At 54.1% G+C, this 17,510-nt stretch overlaps 1 protein-coding gene across 11 annotated transcripts in view; it reads right to left on the bottom strand.

Moving 5' to 3' along the window:
• The window catches only part of SSBP3 (single stranded DNA binding protein 3), a 165,889-nt gene that overhangs the window by 15,022 nt on the left and 133,357 nt on the right, over positions 1 to 17,510 (bottom strand). For 5 of the 11 annotated variants that reach the window (XM_027970542.2, XM_042248411.2, XM_042248437.2 and 2 more), the window contains 4 exons: positions 12,336 to 12,416; positions 11,421 to 11,480; positions 7,305 to 7,371; positions 7,113 to 7,189 (listed from right to left, as the gene is read on the bottom strand). In XM_027970542.2, the coding sequence (XP_027826343.1) occupies positions 7,113 to 7,189; positions 7,305 to 7,371; positions 11,421 to 11,480; positions 12,336 to 12,416 (285 nt within the window). The remainder of the gene's footprint in view (positions 1 to 7,112; positions 7,190 to 7,304; positions 7,372 to 11,420; positions 11,481 to 12,335; positions 12,417 to 17,510) is intronic. The other 6 variants (XM_027970549.2, XM_042248414.2, XM_060400176.1 and 3 more) reach the window with 2 other exon arrangements.

Consider the following 17,510-nt stretch of genomic DNA (forward strand, 5'->3'; position numbering starts at 1 on the left):
GTCCAGACAGGGTGTGCACAATGACAGCAGCAGCATCAGGCTGGCTGGCACGGAGCAAGGCCCAGAGTGCTTGGGTGGGGGAGCAGGGGAGGGCTTCTTAGGCAGCTGGCACGTATAGGGCCCGGCATCCCCTGCACCTGCTCAGAGCTGAGTCCTGGGGCCAGAAAACGTGTGCCTGCCCTGGAGCACACCACAGCAGGATCTGCGGATGGCAGGGCCAGCCCATCCCTACAGATGATGCCACAGGTGGTGAGCACAGCCTCGGATCTGAGGGCAGGACATGGGAGTGCTTGTCCCGGCTCAGCCTAACTCTTGGCAAAGCACCCAAATAACAATAAGGCTTCCTCCAAGCCAGGCTGTGCTACGGGCTTTGTTTCACCTACATTTGACCCACAACCATCTCATTACTATCCCCGCTTTTAAGATTATGACACTCGGGCACAGAAGCAGAGTGACGGCCTCTTGTGCAGCGATCACCATGGCTTCAGTGTGCAATCCCTCTGCTGTGCTGCCTCGTCCATAAAATGGGGACAAAGAGCCCAGCCTTACAGGGTCATGAGAAGATCAAATGAAATGATGGCTCTGAAGAGCTCAGTCAGCCCTCAGAGATGTGTGCTGATGTGCGACGTTGGCAGAGAAAACACCAGAGCCCCGAACGCTGCCCTGAGCATCAGGTCTTTCAGGGCCCTTTCTTAGCCCATGTACAATCACTGAAGGCCCTGTCGACAACGCAGCCTGGCTCCCGCTGTTTCACAGCAGGAAGCTCACGGCCTCCCTGGGTAGCCCACTCTTCCACTGTGTCCGGCCCAGCCAGTCCGAAAGGCCTCCCAGACAGAGACCTCCTCCAGGGTGCAGCTGTGTCCTGCTCCCGCTCGTGCCCAGGAGAGTGGCTGCACGGAGGGGTGAGAGCAGAAGGCTGGCCCGGGGGCCGGCAGGAGCCCACGCTGCAGCAGCAGAGAGGGGTGAGGAGAGGGTAAGTGGGTGCTCGCTCCTGAAAGCCGTCTGGACACACAGCCCCTAAGGGGAGGCTCTGGATGCACTAGCTGCTGTGCTCAGCCAAGCCCTCAGCAACCAGCCTGACCACTGCCCAGGAGGGAGCAAGCTGCCAGCTCCTACTTCCTAAAGAGGCCTAGATCCCGAGGGCCACTCACATGTCCCACTTCACAGTGACAAGCTAGAGGCCCAGGGAAGCTAAAGACTCGCCACCCAAGGCCATACAGTAAGTCAGGGCTGAAAGGCAGGTTTTGGAGGAAAGTTTCCAAATCAGAGACTTCAGCCTTTTCACAGAGGATGGGCGGGCTTAGAAGCATAGCTTCAGACTCAGTAGAAATAATCTCTCTTCTGCCAGAGCCCACCTGCCCTTAGCACTGGGTTCGGAGGTGTGGTTGCCGCTGGACACTCCTTCTCCTCTGCCTTCAGCACCGCTCTGCAGGGATGGGGCAGCCGGAGACCTGGAGGAGTCTGGGGTGCAGCCACGGGGATGGCCACATCCACGGGTATGTGTCTGTCTGCCCGCCTATCTTCCCACCCGGCTTCTTGTTCCAACCAGGTCACCCCAGACCCTGGGCAGAGGAGTCAGATCCACTGTCCGGAACTCTATAAAGGGTCAGGCCCCGCCCTTTTGGTCTGAGTTCCGTGCTCTGGGCAGGGTGCACAGCCATGCTGGAAGCACTCACAGCAGCAGGCGCTGCTTCTGCTTTCTGCAACCCTCGACACAGAGGCTCTTCTTGGTGCTGCCTGGTGACTGAGAGAACAGTCTATAGGACGGGCCTGTCAAGGTGGACTCCAGGCTGTCAGGCCATTTCCTGGGCGTTTGGACCTGCCCTCCACCCTCTCTAGTTATGCAGAGCCTGGCCAGCCCCACTGGGAGGCCTCCACGGGGCCACGCCAGAAAGGGCCTCAAGTGACTCTACTCTCTCCTCACCAGCTGAGGGTGCTCTAGCCTGGTTTACAATCCTTCTGTCTCTTTCTGGGGTCTCTGTTCAGAGGCACTGACTTTGGACTGTCCTGGATCAGAGGGGAGATGCAGCTTCTCCCAGTGGAAAAGGTCTGTCTCTAGACGGTAGGTTATCAGAGATTATCTGAATGTTCTCAAATGCCAGGATGGCAATCTGATTCCAGGCTGTGCTGACCCCACCTCACCAGGAATACCAGAAGTGTTGAAAGTGGCCCTGTGGGGTCTGGGCGCCAAACATCATTGCCGCAGGAGCCTGCAGAGCTCTGGCAGTTTCCGCGTCATCCTAACAGGATTCACTTTTGAAAAATTCAGCCAGAGGTTCTCTCCAGACACAGGCATAGGAATAAATCTTTGAAGAGAAAATACAATTAAGTGGAAACACTGCCTCCTTTTCGGCACTGGCTGTTTCAGGAAACCAGAGTAAAATCTGCCCAAGACACTGAGGGCAAAGGGCAGGCGGACGCCTAGTTTCCTGGTTCCTTTGTAACATTTAGGCTAAAATGCAACACAACCTCAAAAAGTACCACGTTACTCTGTTTGGTTTTGTAGCCCTAAGCCCACACTGTACCTATTCTTTGTTCAGAAAAGTTCTAGAATGGTTCCACTATTCGCAATCTTATTCCCCACTTGGAACAACAGGCTGAAGGTTTCCCAGCTTTGTGTCCAGTCTCAGCAAGTGTATGCAGTGGGGCTTACTAAAGACTGCCTAAAGGGGCTTGGTCGCCTTTCTTAGCCCAGGCACAGCAAGACAGGGCTCCCTCTCTGAACCCAGGTTCCAGGGAAGCAATGGGATCCGTGGGGCGCCTCGTGGAGCCTTGTGCTGTGGTCCATGTCTCACAGCCCCATGATGAGTCCCATGAGGTCCTCCCCCGGCCGCCCATTCTGCAGACGAGGGACCAGAGGCCCCAAGAGCCTGAGCCGCAGCTGGGACCATGTTTTCCAACACTAGGCTCTGAGCTCATCCCTCTCCTGTCTACTCCCCTGGAGCACCCTCAGGGGACAGAGAGAGAGAGGACTTGGGGGATGGGTCTTGTCCTCTGCCCAACTGTATCCTGGGGGTCCAAAACTTCCAGGCTTTATGATACCCACTCCTTGGCTGACCCCAGAACCTGCAATCTACTTTATACCCCAATCTTGCCCAGGTCCAGGCTCACTCAAGGCCAGGCCTTTCTGCCCCCAGTGAGGGGTCAGGGATGACATCTGAGTTGCTCTGAGGGAGGTTTGGCTCTCGAATTTAATACTGCACCCTACCCAGTGGGGCACGAGAGATATGGGAAAAGCGAAAGTGAAAGTCGCTCAGTCGTGTCCAACTCTTTGCGACCCCATGGACTATACAGTCCATGGAATTTCAGGCCAGAATACTGGAGTGGGTAGCGTTTCCCTTCTCCAGGGGATCTTCCCAACCCAAGGATCAAACCCAGGTCTCCCACATTGTAGGCAGATCCTTTACCAGCTAAGCCACAAGGGAAGCGCAAGAATACTATAGTGGGCAGCCTATCCTTTCTCCAGGAGATCTTCCCAACCCAGGAATTGAACCGGGGTCTCCTGCATTGCAGGTGGATTCTTTACCAACGGAGCTATCAGGGAAGCCTGATATGGGAAAAGAAGGAAACAAAAACACTAACTAGAAAAGATATACGTGGACTTCCCTTGTGGTCCAACAGTTCAGAATCCACCTGTCAATGCAGGGGACATAGGTTTGATCCCTGGTCTGGGAAGATCCCACATGCTGCAGAGCAACCAAGCCTGTGCACCTGAGCTCCAGAGCCAGTGAGGCACAAGGACTGGCTGCAGCTCCTGAAGCCTGCACCCCCGAGAACCTGCGCTCCACAACAAGAAAAGTCACTGCGATGAGACGCCCAAGCACTGAAGCTAGAGGAGCCCCCGCTCGCCACAACTAGAGAAAGCCTGCACAGCAACGAAGACCCAGCGCAGCCAAAAATAAACACAGACGAAAAAAGAAAGATATATGCACCCCTATGTTCACTGCAGCACATTTTAAAAACAATAACCGAGACATGGAAGCAACATAAGTATCCAACAACGAACGGATAAAGACGTGGTACACACACACAGAAATCTCTCTCAGAAACAAAAAGGATGAAACCTTGCCATCTGTGACAATATGGATGGACACCGATTGCAATATGCTAAGTGAAGTAAGTCTGATAAAGAAAAACACTTATGGTTTCACTCATATGTGGACTCTAAAAACCAAAACAAATGAATAAAAATCACAAAGCAGAAAACAGTTATAGACACAGAGAACAAACAGGTGGTTGCCAGAGGGGAGGAGAACTGGGGTGAAGGAGACTAAGAGGTAGAAACATCCAGGTGCAAAATAAGCTGAGTCATGGGAATGCTGTGTCCAGTGTGAGGAACACAGCCCAGAACTATGTAATATCTTTGCGTGGGGACACATCACAGGAACTACGCCTACTGTGATCAGTTTTGAAATGTGCAGAAATACTGAATCACTAAGTTGTGTCAAGGAACTAACATAGTGTTGTAGGTCAATTACACTTCAAAAATGAACTCATAGAAAGAGAGATCAGACTTGTGGTTACCAGAGGGCGGCAGGCTGTGAGGAGGGAGAACTGGATGAAGAAAGTCAGCAGGCACAAACTCCCAAGATAAACAAATAAGTACTAGGCATGTAATGTACAACATCAAAAATGTAACTAACACTGCTGTATGTTATACACAAGTGTTGTTAAGAGAGTAAATCCTAAAAGTTCTCATCACAAGAAAAAAAAATTTTTCAATCTCCTTAACTCTGTATCTATTTGAGATGATGGAGACTCACTAAACTTATCGTGGTAATCGTTTTGTGATATACGTCAAGTCACTATGCTGTACGCCTTGAACTTATACAGTACTGTATGTCAGTTATATCTCCATAAAACCAGGCGGGGGGGAAGAAAACAGGAGAGATGTTTTCAGAGACCCTGAGGTTGGTGGGGTGAGGACGGCCAGCTGGCCTCAGCCCTGAGCTTGCTTCTCCCATCCCTCTGGGCACCAGTCTCTGAGCCCATAAGAGTTCACCCCTGTATCCTGCCCGGTGAGGCCAGGAGGGCCCCTTTCAGCAAGACCCCAGGCTGCAGGAGCCCCACCTCTTTAAACATGTCAGTCACAGGAGTGTGCCAGACTCCTGGTCAGGGACACGGACACACCGAGACTCCTGCTGAGTCAGGAGGAAGTCCTAGACTTCCGGAACACTCTGGTCTCGGGCCGTCTGATAACATCCATTCCCAGCTTCTGGAACCTCAGTATTACTACAGGTTTAACAAGTGTTAATGGCCTTTGCCAGAAAAAATATAAAAGAAACACAAAGCGATCACCCAGCCCAAGCAGACTGAGTCCTCAACACTGGTTTTAAGCCCCCTAGTTGGAAAACCCAAGCTACTTCCCAAGAGGCTACACGGTGCCAAGCCTCACACCAAGAACTCGTGCCTCCTCCTATCAGCAACCCTACAAGGCAGTCCTGGTCTCCGTCCCACTTTACAGATGCAGCTGCTGAGTCTCCAGGAATCAGCGGGGCAAGGGGTGGAGTACACTGTCCTCTTGCATCCCCAAGACCTCCCCAAGGACATCCTAAAAGTCCAAGGCCACTGCTGATTTGCACACCAAGAGGATCTAGTGTGCGGGGCTGAGGAATCTGAAAGTTTCTGACTCAGGACAAGAAGGCTGAGCTTTCAGACCCTGCTGCCCTCCCATGGGTTCCTGTGGAGGTCAGCTCCAGCAGGCCTCCTGGCAGGAAGGGGCCACTCCGGTGGCTTAAAAGGAGCTGCTGAAAACACAAGCTTTGAGGGATTTGAGGAAAGAAAAGAAAACAAAAAAACCGGAGCTGTAACCGGTGTGGGCTTGCTTCCTTTCAGGATTACGGGGCCATCGAAAGACAAGGACCTCCTTAAAAATCTTTCAACACCACAGATGTTACAGCCATCACCGGGAAGAAAGCAGCGGCTGGGTGTGCTGTAAATACAATTCCGGGCAGAGTGGAGGACTGCGGGGTGTGGCTGAAACCTCTTCCTACAAAAGGGAGGCAGGCATGCATGAGCGGGGGCACAACCCCACTGCCAGGGAACCAGAAACCTGTGCAGGGGCCCAGAGAATCCAAATACCCAGAGCAGAAGGGAGACAGACCAGCAGGCCTCCAGGCAGGGCAGAAGAGAAGGGAAGGAACACCCCAGAACAGGCCCTCCTGCTCTCTCTCTGAAACAACCGTCTCCTTACTCAGACTCTGGCTTTCGAGGGGCAGACCCCAGAGAATTCCCAAGGAGGGCAGAACACAGCAAATTCTCTGCCACAGCTTCCGCAGGACCCAGAGCCAGACTTAAATACTCAGAAGAGTGGGAGCCAATGGTGAGGAGGTTCTAGAACAGGAATGGCCTGTCAGACCCCTGCCCAATGGTTCCATGGGCCCGGGGACCAGAGGGTATGCAGCTGGGTCACAAGGAGCGACCACTGAGATGTTGTGAAGGGACAGACAGGGCACTAGATAATTTCTTCCAGAGGTTTCTAAACTGTCCTTCTTGGCAACAGAACCCCTCTGGGCACAAGCAAGCTCAGGCAGGAGCCTGGGACACGAACATGGCAAGAGCTCTGGGTTGAACTGCACTCTGGGGCCCTGGCCTCCTCTCAGCTGAGAGGTGTACCACTGAGAACCATGGCCAGACTCACACCTCCCGCGCTGGACAGGTGGGGACACCGGGGCCTGCTGGGCCCACCAAGGTCAAAGTGATCCATCCAAAATCAGACAAACGGTGAGCTGCAGACAGAATAACGTAATATCCTGCCTTGGGTGACCACTGAGCCAGCTCAGGTCCACCCTCCCAGGGTGGGAGGAAGCTCTGGGGACCCACAATGCTGTTTGGGCACACAGACCCCTGCCTTTCAAATTCCTCAAGTCCTTCCCATGGAAGGCTCCCAGGTGCCCCTCCTCCCCAGCTCCATGGGAGGGGGGTCCCCCTCAACTCTGCTGGGGGGCTGCCCATCTACGGGTAGCAAGGGCCGCCAGGGCGTCAGTCATGCCCTCTCCTCTCAGCCTTACGAGCTATGAGATGTGGAAAGACAGACAGACTAGGAAGGAGGAGAGAAGGCGGGTGCATACAGATGGCTAGCGAGATGGACAGACAGACTGGCGGCTGGTTACCTGTGGGCCGGGCCCCATGGGCCCCATTCCTCGAGGAGGGTTCATTCTCTGCATTGATCCTCCCATGTTGGGGTGACCTGTGTGACAGAGGTGGGGAGAGCCTGAGCGGCAGGAAGGAGAGGCAGACCGTGGGGGAGGAGGGGCCTCTCCCAACGCCCCCATCCACCCAGCCGCCCACCCTGCGCCCTCTACCTTGTTGTCGGGTGGGATCCATGGAATTGGGCAGCAGTGGCTGCGTCCCAGGAACTCCTCCCGGAGGCTGAAAGAGATGTAGACACAGCTGAGTGCTGCTCCCCACAGTGGGGGCCCAGGGGGTGCACCTGCCTGCCCCATCTCCCCACCTGATTGTCAGGGCTACTCAGGGTCTCCCTGAGACGGCGGGACGGTCCCCCAGGGGGCGGGCAGCTCCAGCTGGAGCTATGGAAAACTGCAGCAGGCGCAGCTGAGCACGGGGGCTCCATCTGTGACAGTCCTCACGGGCCTGCATATCTGCCAGGGCCGAGTGACACTCTGGCATCACCGCCCACCACACACCCCTCAGCGGCAGCACTGTCCCTCCCTTCTACCACCCGAACTCTAGTCTCTGCCGTCTAGGTCAAACACTAAATTGGGAATAGGGGATAAACAAAGTGGCCTTTGAGATTTTGGTGGGGGAGCTGAGGTCCCGAGGTCTGACAGCCTGGCAGGCAGGGCCAGGAAGAACACCCAGGACTCCTGACTCCTTCCAGCACATGAAAGGCCACCTTCCAACCCCAGGGGTGGAGGAGGCCTCTGGGAGAGGGTGAGCAGGATGTTGGGTGAGAACCTGTCCCCTGCAAAGCCTGGTGCACGTGGTGGGTGCTCGTGTGATCTCTAGAGATGAGGAGGGCCAGGGGGTTCCTGAGTTAACATTTAGCACACTCGCTATGAAAACCCCGTCAAAGATCTTTGAGACTGAAGTTCTTTTACTGCAATATGAAACAAGAGAAAAGCAGAACTGGGGAGGATGCGGAGGGTGGGGAGGAACCCCATGCCTTAGGACTAATTACAGGCCTCGGGTTGGGGAGGAAAGCCTTTGTGAAAGTGGGGTACCTGTGTCAGGGACCCTGGACTACCCAGCGTCCCCCAGCCCCAACTGCGCTGTGGGATTGGTGGGGGGCTATCAGCCCAACAGGGAATTCCCAACCAGTTTTGGAAGGTGGTGGTGGGAAACAGGGACAACCTCTCACAGTTCACCTTCAGAATAAATAAGGTGTGTGCGCGTGCATCTGGGGAGAGGGAGGCGTATGGGAGGGCCACGTCAGCCTGGGGGCACTTGCTATTAGGAAGTGGCACCCCATACCTGCCATTCCAGCTGCCCGGGGCCTTTGGATGGTCTCTCTATCTGGCCCTGGGTGTTAGCTGTTCTGACCTCTTGCTTTCTCCCAGCTCTGCTTCCTCTACTGAGTTCCCAAGCTCTGAATCACTGGGCTGGCTAGTGTCTGCCCACTTGGGGGTTTGGGATATTTCTGAAGCCTGGTTACAGGACTCTGAGAGGACGCAGGAAGGCCTGCCACTGAAGCTGTCCGGTTTGGGGGCTCCTGGGGTGCTGAGGTGCTGGGAGGTCTTGGTAAGCCGCCACCTAACTCTGGTGGAGTGGCCATGGGGATCAGAGAACTGCTCCCTGTCCAGGTAGACCAGTGCTGACTATCAGTTCAGGCCGGAAGCTCTTTCTTGGGCTCCCCTAACCCTGCTGTGTATCAGGACTCAGGAGCAGGGCAGGGCTGCCCAGAGGCCCAGACGGGACTCGCAGTCACTTTTCTCACTGGAGTGACCCTGAGATGAGCGCTGGGCCTCCTCTGCCTGGGCAGTAAGGTGTGTAGCGGCAAAGGTAAAAGGGTCTTCACGCAGCGGCCAAAGCCCCAAGGTGTGAGAAAGAAGAAGAATGGCTCATTGTACATGGGACTGCAAGTGCCTGCCGTGCACACACCCTCAGGCCTGCTGGGCAGAGAGATGCTCTGGGGCTGTTCCACGGGCTCCTGGAGGTTGGCCCGTGCCTCGCCTCCAGCACGGTGGGGTGGGTGCAGCAAGTGTCCGCCCAGGGGCCGGACGAAGTCCAGCAGCATCTGCTAGTCACTCGCTGCATGCCCAAGTTAGCGGGCTGGGTAGGGCAGGGGCTCCACTGGGATGCGATGCGAGGGCTGCCCGACAACCCCCGATTCTATCCCTCTTCTCCTAAACCCTGCTGAAACCCACTGTTCGCCATTCACACAGCTATCCTTGCTTGAAACACAGCAATGCTCTCTGTACAAGGCACCAAACCCCTAGCCAGGGAGGCAGGTGGAGGATGACCTTGCAAGACTTTTAAGTAGAAAGAGTTAGTCACTCAGTCGTCTTTGCAACCCCATGAACTGTGGTCTGCCAGGCTCCTCTCTGTCCATGGGGTTTCCCAGGCAAGGATACTGGAGTAGGTTTAGTTGCCATTTCCTTCTCCAGGGGACCTTCCTGACCCAGGGATCAAACCCAGACCAAAGTCAATGATCCTTAGCTCCTGGTCTCCCTAAGGGCCCTTCCATCACCCTAACCCAGAAGATCACGCAAGCCTGAGCTGCTTCTTCCTCCTCCTGCCCTGAGGAAGGCTGAGCTAACTCAGGTGCCACAGAGGCTCCTGTGGAACCAGCAGCCCCATGCTCAGGGGCGATTCCTGGAAAAGGGACACATCCCTGCCTGGAGGACAAAAATTATTGAGTCCACAGAAAACTGGAAATCTGGATAGATTTCCAGTGGAGGGTGGTGGGGAGGTTAGCCTGATTGATCTGTAATGCGAGGTACAGATGATGGATTTATTCTCCATTTGCTCTCTCGGGCACTTGCTCATACTTAATTGATAAATAGAAACAAACATGTTTCCTCTCGCGTCCCTTAATTGCTGGAGGAAGGACCACAACTATGATAAGGAAGCATCTGTTCTCTCCTGGGGGCAGGAGGGTGCAGTTCGGGCTAAGGAGAGCCTTGGATGGGCAGGAGGAAGAGCTGGTGCTGGGGCCCTGGCATGTGAGGCCAGAGGAGGTCCACTTAATGACCCGTTAAAAACAGAGACAGGGGCAACACGTTTACTGAACCAGGGCAGCTGGAGACTAACACGAGCCCAGCTCACCGGGACACATAAGGAAATCACTGCCCCACTATGACCCTGTTTCCTCATCTGTGACATATCCTGGGCTCCCTCTTTGCTCAAAAAGCTGGGCCTCTAATTCTTGTCCAAGTTTTTCTCCTTCATGTCAGAGAAAATAGGAAAGAAAAGATTTTTGGAGGAAAAAAAAATAAGTGGAAACTGGCAGGCTATTTAACTTTAAAACTGGAGTCCCCTGGTTATGAGCATCTCTCCAAAGTCCTCGTATATCTCACTAAGGGGGCTTTCTTGAGAACAAAAGGAGTCCATTCAGGTAACGTCAATCTAGCTGGTGACTGACCTCCCAGCTCCAAAGGCAACAAGGGCTGGAGGTCCTGGCGTTGCTGTCAGACTTCCCGATGGGCTTCTGCCAGGTCACTCTAAGAATTATGTATACAGAAATACTGGGGCACGTAATCAAATTTCCCTGATGTTTCTTTAAAGTTTCTTCAAAGCCTGTCTACCCTGAAAAGAAGATACCCATCTTCACTTCAGCAGTTCGCCTGCCCTTGGATGGGCTGAACCACGGAAGGCAGCTGGGGACCAGTTTCTCCAGACCACCCAGAACTGCCAACCCTAATGGGGCAGCATAAGGCATACAACCCCAGGCTGAAAAGCCCTCCCCACAAGTAGACCACTGTTCTAAGTACATGAATAAATCCTTTCTTGTTGTTAGTTGGGAAGCAACTGGGAAGCAGGCAGACATTGCGTAAAAACTCACAAATGTCCTGCTCGCTGCATCCAGGCTCTTGATCGAAGCATTCCTATGGGCCATTTCTCCCCTTAATAGCAGGATTATATTTACCAGCCTTCTCACAAGCTTCCAGGGTAAAAAATGTACGTTGTCAATTAACTTTATTAAGGAGGAAAACCCTTTTCCAAGAAAGGGCTGGCAGGGAGGGGCTGAGGCATTACCACCTTCTTTAGAAGCGCAAAAACCCTGCACTCACACCCTGCTGCCCACAGCCCACTGGGAGAGGCAGGTATGATGCTGGGAGAGGCTGCGTGGAGCGCTGAAGAGAAAACACAGTCCTCTCCGGGGACCTGCTTATAAGCTGCCTCCCACGCTAGTTAAAACTGTCCCTCCACCTCCCAACCCTCCTGCAGATTCTGAGTCCAAGTCCAGCTGGGGTCAAGGGTGGCCGAGCGAGGGGAGAGAACACGAGAAGGTACAGTACCTGGTTTCCCATTCTGATCGGGGGCCGGGGGCCGCCTGCGTATCGCGGTGACATAAAAGGCTGCAATTACAGGGCGTTAGTTCAGTGACAGCCCGCAGTATGGAATGGGGACAGACACAAGCGCACACCACTCCACAAAGTCCAGTCTTGTTACAATTAGTGATCTTTTAAACTGTCTTCCCCCCGGCGGCCTTGTCCCTCTGGGCGGAGGCGCACCGTGCATCTGCTGAGAGCTCTACTCTGGGTGCCGGGGCAGCAGCTGGGGCTTGGCACAGGACATGGAGGAGCAGTCCCACCAGTGCAGGGCGAAGGCGAGACCTCTGCTGTAGGTAAGGGCAGGTGGAAGAATCCAAGGGGACTTGTACAGGCAATTTTCCAGTGTGTAGACAAAGCTGGACGCGCACTCACACACACTCACACGACACCGACAAAGGGGGCAAGGAAGGGGAGCAGGGAGAAGGGGGAGGAGATACACAAGGCCAACAGTGAGGGGACAGCGGGCGCCCTAACTCGATGCAGGGGAATGGGCAGAAAAGCTTTCTCAGCAGCGAAGAGTGCACACGGAGAAGGCAAGGGATGCAGCTTCGGTTACAAACAATGGTTAACCAAACTCAAAAACCAAACCAAAAGTGAGAGAGGAAAAAACAAAAACGCAGAGGCCGCTGACAAGGTCACAGAAACAGTTCTCGTTTTCTTTTGGTTTCATATCCAAGCAGGGTGTGATGTCCAAGGAGTGAAGACTATCTTTAAGGGGGAAAAAGATATATTTTGGGAGGAGGGGGAATCTCCTTGGTCAGGAAATCCTCAAAGGCCATGGCGAGAGCACGTTTTGATTTTTGTTTTTCCTCTGCTGGCTCTGTCCTCCTGGTGCCCCGCGCCCCCCGGCCGGCGGGCGGGCGGGCCACAGTGCGTTACCTGACTGTGGGGTCCCATCATGCTGCTGGGATTGTGAGGTGGAGGCTGTGCGTGCGGCGAGGGCTGTGACCCCGGAGGACCCTGTGAGGCCAGACAGTAGAGGCAGGTTATAGATCACAGCACATGGAGGAGCGCAGGAGAAGCTTAAAAGAACAAAAATTAAACCAAAAACAAAGGGCGGGCGGCGTGCGGGCGGCGGGCTCTGGCTGGCGGGGAGGTGCGAGCTGCTGCTTGGGTCGCCGGCTCAACGGTGTAAAAGGGCGGGCAGGAGGGAGAGAAGCTGATAAACACACTCAGGGGGATTTCCAGGCACGACAAATAAAATCAAGCTCCTTTGTGGAAGCACGCAGGAGTAGGCCAGCATGGTCTGCCGTTAGAGCGGAGTTTGCCATGTTAAATACGTTGGTTGAGACAGGCTCAGGGCGCGCAGTGTGTGTGCGTGCTTAGTCGCTCAGTCATGTCCGACTCTTTGCAATCCCACGGACTGTAGCCCGCCAGGCTCCTCTGTCCACGGGGATTCTCCAGGCAAGAATACTGGAGTGGGTTGCCATGTCCTCCTCCAGAGGATCTTCCTAACCCAGGGATCGAACCTGAATCTCCTGCACTGCAGGTGGATTCTTGACCGCTGAGCCACCAGGGAAGCCCCAGGGCTTGCAGAAACTGACCTACCCTGAAGGGTGCCCACGTGCCACTTCCTGGGCCAGGGCCAGGCAAGGATGAGGCAATCAGTCTCCTGAGGGGAGGGGGCTCTGATGGATGAATGGGAACAGACAGGAATAGTGAGGTGGTGCCAGAGGCTGAATACTTGGGGGACAAGAGGAAGAGACCATCACCGAGTGACTACTCAGAGCACTTCATCAACACACCTTCACTTGAAACTGGCCCCAGGAAGCGGGTTTCTCATTCCTGTTTCTATCAGTGGCGACAATGAGTATCAAGGGATAAAGAGACTTGGCCACAGCCACACAAGCGGAAGATGGCAAGGACAGGAGGAGAAGCCTGATGGGCGCAAGGCTCACCCTGGCCTCTGCAGCCCAGGCCTGAGAGGGTGTGTGGGGGAGCAGGGTCGGGGCTGGGTGACGGGAGGAGATGCTGGGGCTAGCCACTCCAGCTGGTGGTAAGCCACCCTCGTCCCCGGCTGACCCCTGAAGCTCTGGGCTATATGCTGGCCTTGACTCCCCACAGGAGAGATGGGCAGAAGAATTCACACTTAAACCACAGAGCTGACCAAAGCATGGGGTGCAGCCCATTAGTGGGTGGTGAAATCAATTAAGTGGGTTGCAACCACTGTTTTTAAAAACCTGGAGCAGAATAAAAACTAGGGTAGAAAATATCAGACCGCTTTGTGTATTTTAAGGAAATACTCTTCATTAATCTCTATTTATAAATATGTGCATGTGTGTGTGTGTATGTACTGGGTCACTGTGTCAAATATATTTTCTACTGCAGGTCACAGTCAAAAAGCATGAAAATCTGGTCAGGGAAGCACCTTGCTGCCAACTTGGGCTATTCAGAGCAAGATGCTGGTGCTGGTAAGGAGAATGTGAAAGTCACTTCAGTTGTGTCTCTTTGCGACCCCACGGACTGTAGCCCGCCAAGCTCCTCTGTGCATGGGGATTCTCCAGGCAAGGATACTGGAGTGGGTGGCATTCCCTTCTCCAGGGGATCCTTCCAACCCAGGGATTGAACCCAGGTCTCCTGCACTGCAGGCAGATTCTTTACTGTCTGAGCCACCAGGGAAGCCAACTGGAGAGAAACACAACCCAATTCACTCTTTTGGGGCCATGTCACTACTCTTGGAAGTTGAGAAAAATTCAAAATATGCAGAGAGGATGAGTGTGGTTTCATTTAAAAAGAGAAGGAAAATGACTCGTGGGGCATGGTTTTATTCCTCAGTCTCCGGCCTGGAAGCCAGGCTGCTCAGCCTGTTGCTGGCTCAGCAAGCACAGCCCAGAGAGCAGAGCCTGTGGAGGGGTGGGGGGAGGTGGGGGGCCATGGGGTGGCTAGGACCAGTGGGCATGGAGACAGAGGTGTGCAGAGAGAGGCGAGGGGGCCGTGCCCGGGACAGGCCTGGAGCTTCTCGCCTGAGCGTGGGGCTGCTCACTTCCGGAAAGCTACATGGAGCAGATGTTCCCCTACCTGCCACACGACTAATTTCAACAAGTGTGTGTCTTTCTAGCGGCTGCCAGCAACGGCATGGTTTGTTACCATGAGCAATTTTCTTAATTAACAGACATTAATTAGCCATTTAGCAATTTTGCAAGCATTTGTTTAGCGGCTTTCCTAAACATGAATACCACTGTGATAATGGCACTGATTAGAGGGTCCCCTAATTAACAGTACAGGGAAGGAAAATTGAAATCACATAAATTAAAAAGGGAGGGGAAGTTAATGAAGGCGGGACATATTTGCACCTGCAAGTCTTTTGTACCACGAAACTTGGGTGCAATGTAAACAAAATAAGATAATTTGGAGCCAACCCCCCCAAAAAAGAGGAAAATGAAAAGCAGGGAGGAGGAGGGTTCAAGGGTGAGGTCCAGTCGCCAAGAGGGAGCAAAAGGCCTTCTGTCAGTCCTCAGCTCTTGGCAGGAGAAGCGCCTCCTCCCTCCTGAGCCTCTACCGCCCTCTCCAGTAACATCCCGATTCTCAGGGCCAGCAGTGCGGCTCGGGCAGGGCTCTCACACCTGTGCACCCTGGCAGCCAGGGGAGGTAGAGAGAGCCTGGTTTGCTGAATGATCAGAGAAAAAAGTAAAGCCCCCCAGATACCCCCGGGGCCTTGGTCAATGGCAGTCCTTGCTAAGGGCCAATGCTCAAACCTGAGTCTTTTCTAAGTCACCTCTCAGCCCTGCATTGCTCCGCCTGGGCCCTGGGAGGTCCAGAGGGCAAAGCTGCCCCCTGCACCTCCCCCCTAGAAGCTTCCTCTGGGACTCTGCTGCCGGGGACCTGGTGAGTGGACATGGAACAACTTGGCCTCATGCAGCTGCCTCAAGTCAAGAGACAAACAGTAAGGGAGTGTGGCTGGTCAGTGAGGCCCCAGCAACTTCCCTGATCTGCGGGCAACCATGGGAAGCCGGCTGATAAGCCCAGAGAGGAGGCAGCAGCTCTGAAGTCTCTCCTCTGACTTGGAGCCGGGGTTTGGAATACTGAGGACTTGGGAGCTCTAGCCCAGGCCAGCTGGTCATCTGAAAAGGAAAGCCCACCACAGTCTGGACACAGGCAAAGACACAGCTCAGCATTCATTTTCCTAGACCCGCTCAGGCTGCCCAGGCTCTGCTTCTGTACCTCCCAGCACGCTCCCCAGCACTACCTGGAGCCTTAGAGGCCAGGAAGCTTCTCTTTCACAGAGCCAGACGCCCACCTTCCCCAACGGGTAGCCAACATCCTCCCAAATCTTCATGCTCTGCAGCTCTGCTACCTCCACTCAGCCTGAAAGCTCCCCATTGCTACATGCGTGTCCAGGTTCTGCCCCAGAGACTGGATGCACCAGCACTGTACACTTGGCTTGTTCTCAGGAGCACAGAATCGACTCCAAGTTGGGGAAACGTCTGCTCATGTAGACGATGACAGACGTGTTGTGTTGCCCATCTTCACGAGACTATAGGGCATCTGCTGCCCTGTGCTTTATCAAATCACAAAAGAGTGTTCTTTTCTTTCTTGCCTGCATTCTCAACCAAAGACTGACAGTTTAGAGAAGACAGACCTTTGGTCTTTTCAACTTGGTACCCACTCAAGTAAAAGGCTATGTAGGAAGCAGACCCCCCCCCCCGCCCCGCCCGCCAAAAAAAGACCCTGTTTTAAGATTCTGACCTTTGTTGGGATATTGGCTTTTCTTTTCCCCAAACCCTGCACAGATGTAGCAGGCAGGTAGAGAGGATGGAGGTAGAAGATGAGAGAGGGCAAGAACCTTAAAGTTGATAACAGTGAGCATTGTTTCCATACAGGTCCACTCCCCTCCCCAATGGGGCCCTCCTAGTTTCCATTTGAAAGCTTTAAAAGAATCCAAAATAGGTACATCTGGAAGCCTGCTTCACCAGGATGAGCCTCTGCATCCAGGTCTGGACCTTGGAGGCTTTCCATCCAGGTGCTGCCTAGTCAACCGGGCGAGCAGGTGGATAGGGGCAGACATCTGAGGTGCACAGAATATCAGGCTTGACCAGGATGGGGGTCGTCCCACCAGAAACTTCCGGAGAACCTCAACTGCCCAGCAGTCACCTGCTTGTTGGTGGCTCTGACAGATCAATTCTTCCAATGCTCTTCATTTATGGGGGAGAAGAGAAGCGCAGGACAGAGGTGTGACTTGCTCAAGGCCACAGAGATGAAGGTGGCTGAGCGACATCACCTCACTCCAGTCAAGAGATCTCTTCATGATATCATTCCCCCATCCATTGCACACAAAGAAACAGGGTTTGAAAACAACTGGGTTCATTCAAACCCTGACTCCCTGCCACTGACTGCACTTCTCTCCATGATGAAATGGGAGTAACTATAGTAAGAATAATGAAGCCACACCTGCCACACAGTACAAGTGGCTTCACCTGAATCAGTTCATGTCACTCAACTCCTTGCAGGAAGGGAGAACAGGCTCAGCAAGCCAAAGCCACTCGCCTAGGATTACAAACTATTAAGTGGTGGGTCCAGGCTGATTCTCAAGTCCAGGGAGTCTAGCTGGTCCACCATCCCACTCCGACGAGCCCTTGAGCAGTCTCCTAGAGGCTGAAGGACTGACTTGTGGGTACATCCAGCCGCTCACCCACATCCATTTCCTGGGTGTGGATTTCCCACACGTCTGGGGTAAGGAAAGGTCACAGAGCTGCACTGGCCTCGTCTCGTCTTGGCCCAGGAGCTCCCAGGCTAGCTAGGGAGAAGGACGAGGACACAGTGACAAACAGGCTGGAGTGTCAGGTTGAAACTACCACAGGCTCCAAGAGAAGGGGACAGGCAAACCAAGGCCCAGGGTGGCCACAGATGGAGGCCGATGGGAGCAGGGATGAGAAGGTCCCCTGGTGGGTCAGAACTCTCAAACTGTACCACACTGCCTCCACGGGGTGACAACAAGGAGGCCTGACACCAAATCTGGGAAAAGGAAGGAGACATGCCCACGTCCTGTCGGGGCCTCAATCTGCCCCAGAACCTGTTAATGGACTTGCCATTCCTCTCAGATGTTCCTGAGATCTC

This window comes from Ovis aries, chromosome 1 (genome assembly GCF_016772045.2).
Source record: "Ovis aries strain OAR_USU_Benz2616 breed Rambouillet chromosome 1, ARS-UI_Ramb_v3.0, whole genome shotgun sequence".
Taxonomy (NCBI): domain Eukaryota; kingdom Metazoa; phylum Chordata; class Mammalia; order Artiodactyla; family Bovidae; genus Ovis; species Ovis aries.